This window comes from Budorcas taxicolor, chromosome 23, assembly GCF_023091745.1.
Source record: "Budorcas taxicolor isolate Tak-1 chromosome 23, Takin1.1, whole genome shotgun sequence".
Taxonomy (NCBI): Eukaryota; Metazoa; Chordata; class Mammalia; order Artiodactyla; family Bovidae; genus Budorcas; species Budorcas taxicolor.
In genome coordinates, this window is record NC_068932.1 from 34,040,571 (window position 1) to 34,048,844 (window position 8,274).

Genomic DNA, 8,274 nt, shown 5'->3' on the forward strand with positions numbered 1-8,274 from the left:
TTTGCGACCCCATGGACTGTAGCCCACCAGGCTCTTCCATCCACGGGATTCTCCAGGCAAGAATACTGGAGTGGGTTGCCATTTCCTTCTCCAGGGGAACTTCCCGACCCAGGGATCGAACCCGGGTCTCCCACATTGCGGGCAGGCGCTTTACCCATAGGCAAGACCTGAAACCTTGGACGGATGAGGGTACTCATTTGGGAGAACCCAGGACAGAGTAGTAGGTGACGTTAAAGCGCCGATGAAAAGTTTAATCCATCTACTCCTTTGTGGTTGGAAAGGATCTGCCCCGCGGGGCAGGCTTGTGTATGTTCAAACTCCAGGTTTTTTTTTTTTTTTTTTTTTCCTGTTGTTTATAGCTAAGACGTCTAACAGGTCTTTGCATTTGCTTTTAGAAACAGCAGACAGGATGAGCTGCTGCTGCACGAAGCTACAGAAACAAGTGGGTAAATGTCCCTAAAGTGAAATTATACTCCCAACATTTAAAGAAATGAAATAACACTATTTTCTTTCTCACCCTCAGATTGAAAAGCATGAGCAAATTCTTCTCTTCCTTTTAAACAATCCAACCAATCAAAATAAATTTATTGAAATGAAAAAATTGTTAAAAAGTAAGTTAAATTTGATGTTTTTTCTCTTAGGCAACCCCCAACAGGACATCGCCCGTCTTTTTCTCAGGGCAGAGCGTGTGTTTGGAGGCTGTGCTTTACTCTGTGGTCTGAGGATCGGAGGGCTGGCTATAATGATTCTGCCATCTTCCTAGGTTTTGTTTGGTAGCCTCCCTTTGACACTGCTTATGGAACTGAGTCCAGGGCCATCCTGTCCTTACTGTTGCTTGACATAGAGAAAGCTCGTGATGGTATGCGCAGGGATATGTAAAAATTATTGTGAGGTCAAGCTTAGCCTGAAATTCATTGTGTCTAGAGTGAAATTAACACTTCCTTGTACACACTTCTATGAAGATGGTTAATACTTTTTGTGAAGAAGTTCTGAGGAGTCAAGAAAATGGGCTGCACTGATAGATTTCATTTCAGAACAAAGCATGTTATTCCTTCTTTAGCTACGGTGACTCTAGTGGTTAAAGATGCTATCAGTGGGTTTTATTTATTTTTTCTCTTTAATTGAAGGATAATTGCTTTACAACGTGGTGTTGGTTTGTGCCATACATCCACACAAATCTGCCATCGGTCACAAGCAAACCCTTCAGTTCAGTTCAGTTCAGTCACTCAGTCGTGTCCGACTCTGTGAACCCAGAGTGGATTTTAAATAGTGGTTCCCTTGCTGCTGCTGCGTTTTATTTTTTTTCTGCCTGGGATGCTGTGATCTAAGATGACCCTTGGAAAGTGTTTTGTGATCAGTAACCAATTAGGATTCTGGTCAAAATGAAGTTGCCCTTCTTGGCACTTTGAATCGATAGAATTTCAGCTAAAAGCAAGAAACTTTGACTTAATTCCCACACTCTGGCAGGCTAAAGTGCAGTTTGTATCTGACCATTGCAAGTAGCTCCCAAGGTCCTCCTGCTCTCTGGGGCTCTGTGAGTGTAGCAGTTCTTAAGGACGTACCTACTGGGGTCACATGTATTCTCCATGTGTTAACGCACAGTTGTTTGGTTTCTGTTTCTGAGAAAGTATGACTAAGTTCTAAGCTAACTGTCATTCATGCAGGATCATCAGTTTTGATTCTCATGATTTATTTTCAGATGATTTATTTACTTCACAAGTTTTGGGTTACTTTTTTTTAATGCTAACTTGCAGTTCCAACTTTCAATCCTTTCTAATACATTGTCTTTATACTGACAGCTGTTTTGTATACTTGAGTTGAAAATCTGAAATTTGATGATACTTTAAATTTCATAGCTTGGGGAACATGCAATGACATGAACTTCTGGCATTTAGTCCTAGTGCCAAGTCATCATATTTTTAATCAAGTTGATTAACTTGTATGTGCTTTTATCTTTTTATCTGTGAAATAAGTTTTTTCCCCCCCATAGGAGTATTGAGTGTTGCATATACAAGTTCAGATGAAACCAGTTTTTCTGTTTCTAAATACACTGAAGTTCAATTCAGTTCAGTCACTCAGTCGTTTCCGACTCTTTGCCACCCCATGAATCACAGCACACCAGGCCTCCCTGTCCATCACCAACTCCCGGAGTCCACTTAAACCCATGTCCATTGTGTCGGTGATGCCATCCGACCATCTCATCCTCTGTTGTCCCCTTCTCCTCCTGCCCTCAATCTTTCCCAGCATCAGGGACTTTTCCAGTGAGTCAGCTCTTCACATGAGGTGGCCCAAGTATTGGAGTTTCAGCTTCAACATCAGTCCTTCCAATGAACACCCAGGACTGATCTCCTTTAGGATGGACTGGTTGGATCTCCTTGCTGTCCAAGGGACTCTCAAGAGTCTTCTCTAATACCACAGTTCAAAAGCATCTGTTCTTCAGTGCTCAGCTTTCTTTATGGTCCAGCTCTCACATCCATACATGACTACTGGAAAAACCAGAGCTTTGACTAGATGGACCTTTGTTGGTAAAGTAATGTCTCTGCTTTTTAATATGCTGTCTAGGTTGGTCATAGCTTTTCTTCCAAGGAGCAAGCGTCTTTTAATTTCATGGCTGCAGTCACCATCTGCAGTGATTTTGGAGCCTCCAAAAATAAAGTCTGTCACTGTTTCCCCATCTATTTGCCATGAAGTGATGGGACCGGAGGCCATGATCTTCGTTTTCTGAATGTTGAGCTTTAAGCTAACTTTTTCACTCTCCTCTTTCACTTTTGTCAAGAGACTCTTTAGTTCCTCTTTGCTTTCTGCCACAAGGGTCACTGCGTATCTGAGGTTATTGATATTTCTCCCTGCAATCTTGATCCCAGCTTGTGCTTTATCCAGCCCAGCATTTTGCATGATGTAGTCTGTATATAAGTTAAATAAACAGGGTGACATTATACAACCTTGCCGTACTCCTTTCCCGATTTGGAACCAGTCCGTTTTTCCATGTCCAGTTCTAACTGTTGCTTCTTGACCTGCATACAGGTTTCTCAGGAGACAAGTAAAGTGGTCTGGCATTCCCATCTCTTGAAGAATTTTCCACAGTTTGTTGTGATCCACACAGTCAAAGGCTTTGGTGTAGTCAATAGAGCAGAAGTAGATGTTTTACTAGAACTCCCTTTCTTTTTCGATGATCCAGCAGATATTGACAATTTGATCTCTGGTTCCTCTGCCTTTTCTAAATCCAGCTTGAACATCTGGAACTTCATAGTTCATGTACTGTTGAAGCCTGGCTTGAAGAATTTTGAGCATTACTTGCTAGCATGTGAAATGAGTGCAATTGTGAGGTAGTTTGAGCATTCTTTGGCATTGCCTTTCTTTGGGATGGGAATGAAAACTGACTTTTTCCAGTCCTGTGGCCACTGCTGGGTTTTCCAAATTTGGTGGCATATTGAGTGCAGCACTTTCACAGCATCATCTTTTAGGATTTGAAATAGCTCAACTGGAATTCCATCACCTCCACTAGCTTTGTTCTTAGTGATGCTTCCTAAGGTCCACTTGACTTCACATTCCAGGATGTCTGGTTCTAGGTGAGTGATCACACCATCATGGTTATCTGGGTCGTGAAGATCTTTTTTGTACAGTTTTGTGTATTCTTGCCACCTCTTCTTAATATCTTCTGCTTCTGTTAGGTTCATGCCATTTCTGTCCTTTATTGTGCCCGTCTTTGCATGAAATGTTCCCTTGGTATCTCTTAATTTTCTTGAAGAGATCTCTGGTCTTTCTCATTCTATTGTTTTACTCTATTCCTTTGCATTGATCACTGAAGAAGGCTTTCTTATCTCTCCTTGCTATTCTTCAGAACTCTGCACTCAGATGGGTATATCTTTCCTTTTCTCCTTTGCCTTTAGCTTCTCTTCTTTCCTCAGCTATTTTTAAGGCCTTCTCAGACAACCATTTTGCTTTTTTGCATTTCTTTTTCTTGGAGATGGTCTTGATCACTGCCTCCTATACAGTGTCATGAACCTCCATCCATAGTTCTTCGGGCACTCTGTCAATCAGATCTAATCCCTTGAACTTATTTGTCACTTCCTCTGTATACTTGTAAGGGATTTGATTTAGATCATACCTGAATGGTCTGTCTAGTGGGGTCCCTACTTTCTTCAATTTAAGTCTGAATTTTGCAGTAAGGAAAAGGGAGAAGGGAATGGCAAACCACTTCAGTATTCTTGCCTTGAGAATCCTATGAGCAGTTTGAAAAGGCAAAAAGATACGACATTGAAAGATGAACTCCGTGGGTTGGTAGGTGCCCAATATCATACTGGAGAAGAGTGGAGAAATTATTCCAGAAAGAATGAAGAGATGGAGCCAAGATGAAAACAACACCCAGTTGTGGGTGTGACTGGTGATGAAAGTAAAGTCCAATGCTGTAAAGAACAGTATTGCATAGGAACCTGGAATGTTAGGTCCATGAATCAAGGTAAATTAGCAGTGGTCGAACAGGAGATGGCAAGAGTGAACATTGACATTTTAGGAATCAGTGAACTACAGTGGACTAGAATGGGTGAATTTAATTCAGATGACCATTATATCTACTACTGTTGGCAAGAATCCTTTCGAAGAATTGGAGTAGCCCTCATAGTCAACAAGAGAGTCTGAAATACAGTACTTGGGTACAGTCTCAAACATGACAGAATGATCTCTGTTCATTTCCAAGGCAAACCATTCAATATCACAGTAATCCAGGTCTATGCCTCAACCACTAATGCTGAAGAAGCTGAAGTTGAACAGTTCTAAGATGACGTATAAGACCTTCTAGAACTAACACCAAAAAAAGATGTCCTTTTCATCATAGGGGACTGGAATGTAAAAGTACAAAGTCAAGAGGTACCTGGAGTAACAGGCAAGTTTGGCCTTGGAATACAAAATGAAGCAGGGCAAAGGCCAACAGAGTTTTGCCAAGAGAATGCACTTGTCATGGCCAACACCCTCTTGAGCAACACAAGAGATGACTCTGCACATGGACATCACCAGATGGTCAATACCAAAATCCGATTGATTATATTCTCTGCGGCCAAAGATGGAGAAGCTCTATACAGTCAGCAAAAACAAGGAGCTGACTGCGGCTCAGATCATGAACTGCTGATTGGAAAAATTTGTTAGTAATTTAATTGTAAAACTGCTGAACTAAGAGTGATACACTTACAAGAACATAAAACTCTGGTCCTACGTTGAGAAGCCCCTCCTGGAGGAGAATGGCAACCCACTCCAGTATTCTTGCCGGGAAAATCCCATGGACAGAGGGGCCTGATGTGCTGTAGTCCATGAGGTCACAGAGTCAAACACGACTGAGCATGCATGTATATGTCATATATATATAATTGTAATATTGCTGAACTAGGAATGGTGTGGTTATGGGAACATAAAACTCTTCATCAGAGAAGTATTTCAGCATACAGGTTAGTATAAAATATTTTTTATATTTGGAGGGGAGCATATCTGTGAAGGGGAGTACAAACAGCTACACTGAACATAAAGCCCTGTTACTGCAGTGGTGAATTTTTTTTAACTGGCAGATCTGACTGAAAGAAATGTGGAATTTCAGATTAAAAGTGAGTATTTGGTTTTCTTGTACTTAAAATAGAAATTAAGAACCACAGTGACTGGGTTTTTGTATAAGGCATACTGAGAATCGATTTTTGTCTTGCAGATACAGCCTCTAATGAAGATCAACACTTACGAGACTGGAAGTAGCGAAGGCTAGATTTAGGAGAGAAAGTACCACATCTTGTGTCTTTGTTTATTGGAAACCTTTTCTTTAATGACCTTTTATGTCTGCATTTTTGTTTGCTTGCCATGCTTCTGTGTAGGTTGGGTAGGCTTCCCCCCTCCCACCCCCACCTCCCCGCTCTAAATGCATCCTCTCAGTAAGTCTCACATTAAAGATACACAGTAAGTACATGGGAGCATCGGGAAGGGATACATAGGGGCTGTCTAGTCTACATAGAGTTTTTTATTACTTAAAGGTGCTGAAGAAAATATGGCTCCAGGTTAATACTGGGTCAGTTTAGTTGTTAGACACACAGGTTGTATTTTTTGGACTTTTCTCTGCATGTGTGATGTGTTTCATAATAAAATATACCCTGCTCTCCCTGTCACAACCTGTCTCTTCCACATAATAAAAGTTCTTTGGTTTGCTGTTGCTCGGGTCTCTGCCCTTCTGTTCCTGTCTCTGAGGTCATCAGTTTCTCTCTCTCCGTCCTCACTGAGATCACTTTTCTTTTAGCCCGTGGGCACAATCTGCCCTTGGGCTCTCACCCACTCTGACCAGGAAGGCACTTTCTGCTCCTGCCATCTGTAGGTACCTTTCCAGATCTGTGGCCACTTGGATTGTTAGTGTAGTGGAATTTACATTTTCAGAAGCACAGATTCCTGGAGAACAGTTAACAGCTTAATGTAAAAAGCCAAGTTAGAGTATATATTTTTCTTGAAGCACATAAAGACATCTTAAACTCTGTAAACTCACATGTGTGGAATTACGGGCCAGCCAGCCTTCCTGCCAGCCCATAAGTTTCTGTTTGGGAATTTTTCCACGATTTAAATATCAGACTGTGAAAGCCTAAGAAGATGTTGTCACCAACTAAAAGAAGAAACTTGACTTTTTGTTTGTTTATTCTTTTAAAATGTACCTTTGCTGGTAATGTGTGTTAGCTAGATTAAATGGAGTTTTCCCTCATGTAAAAAGTTGTTCAAACATTGATATGCTTCTATGAGATAAAAATTTAAGCTGCTGTGCCCAATAAAATCCTTCTACGTCACAGCCAGATTTCCCTTGTGTTGTTATCACCAGCAGCGTTTTGCTAATTTCCTTTTCTTCCTGCACATACTAGGGGCACTGGGCACTGAGTTTGTTCATACTTCGTTCAGTTCCAGCCACAGTGCAAATGCAAGTGAAATCTGTGGAACCACAGAACTGTCCTTTTTATTAGGGGAAGTTAGGGATATGTCACAGAACACACTGAGGAACGCTTAGGTCAGAGTTCTTCAGATCCCAGTGTTTTATGCTATGCTACACTCTGGAACTGGGATAGAAACAGTTTAAATTAAATGCAGTTTAATATTAATTGATGATTCAGCTAGTCTCACACTAGATGGATTGAATATCTCCTGGATTGATTCCGCCTATTTTCACACTGGACCACCAGATCTTGTTTTCGATCTTTCACATTCACATATGTATTGAGCTCCAGCTGTGTGCCTGGCACTGAGGTTAGTGATGTGTTTATCATCCAATAGGGCCATGTATGGTCCATCACACGCACCAATCCCAGACTTGGGGTTTCCTCAGAATACCTAGTTCACTCATAGAGAAGTACTCGAGAGCCGAGACCAGATAATCGGATAGATAGTTTATTCCTTGGCAGAGGTCTTGTATATTGAGACTAATCAGATCCATTTTGCAAGAGGAGATTCTTAACTATGCATGGATTAAGGATAGTGGGGGGATTAGGGGAAGGAGATATATTTGGTATGCCTTTTCTTTAGGTGGAATGTGTTTTTCTAGGGCTGCTGGAAACGTGAAGGTTTCAAGATTGTGAATGAGGGTGAGGGATAGTCTAAACTCGAGCTCTCTTGCTCCAGAGAACCTGAGGATCATTCTCAGCAGAGCCCTAAACTGCCAGATTGTAGAGGAGGAATAAAGTCACTGTGAAGCTTGCCACTCTGAGGCTGCCAGCCCAGGTCAATAAGCTGAGTGTGTAACTAACTGGTGGGCTTATCGCTAGCACCACTGCAGCTGCCCAGGTTTGGCAAATTGAGCTCTTCTAGGATTAGCCGATTAACTCCAATACTTTGGCCGCCTGATGCAAAGAACTGACTCCTTGGAAAAGACGCTGATGCTGGGAAAGATTGAAGACGGAAGGAAAAGGGGACAACGGGATGAGATGGTTGGATGGCATCACTGGCTTGATGAACAGGAGTTTGAGCAAGCTCTGGGAGTGGGTGATGGACAGGGAAGCCTGGCGTGCTGCAGTCTATGGGGTCCCAAAGAGTCAGACACAACTGAGCAACTGAACTGAACTGACCTCAGCACCTCAAGGTGAAAGCATATGAAAGTGACTGAGGCTGGGCAGCTAAGCCTTAAATGAAACCAATTCTGTATTATGTGAAAGCTACTGCCAAGATTTGAGAGCCTTCCTAGGGAAGTTAGACCACTTGCATACAGGGTAGCTTGAACAATGTTCAGGCATAGAAAAAAGGTTAGCACTTCTCTGGGTGGGACTTATACCACTCTCA

The 8,274-nt window shown here is 41.9% G+C and overlaps 1 protein-coding gene across 1 annotated transcript in view; it reads left to right on the top strand.

The window, feature by feature from the left end:
* TDRD1 (tudor domain containing 1) overlaps positions 1–5,743 on the top strand; it is a 53,171-nt gene extending 47,428 nt beyond the window's left edge. The window contains exons 24-25 of the mRNA XM_052661231.1: positions 396–442; positions 5,690–5,743. Coding sequence (XP_052517191.1) covers positions 396–442; positions 5,690–5,743 — 101 coding nt within the window. The remainder of the gene's footprint in view (positions 1–395; positions 443–5,689) is intronic.
* The last annotated feature ends 2,531 nt before the right edge of the window (positions 5,744–8,274 follow it).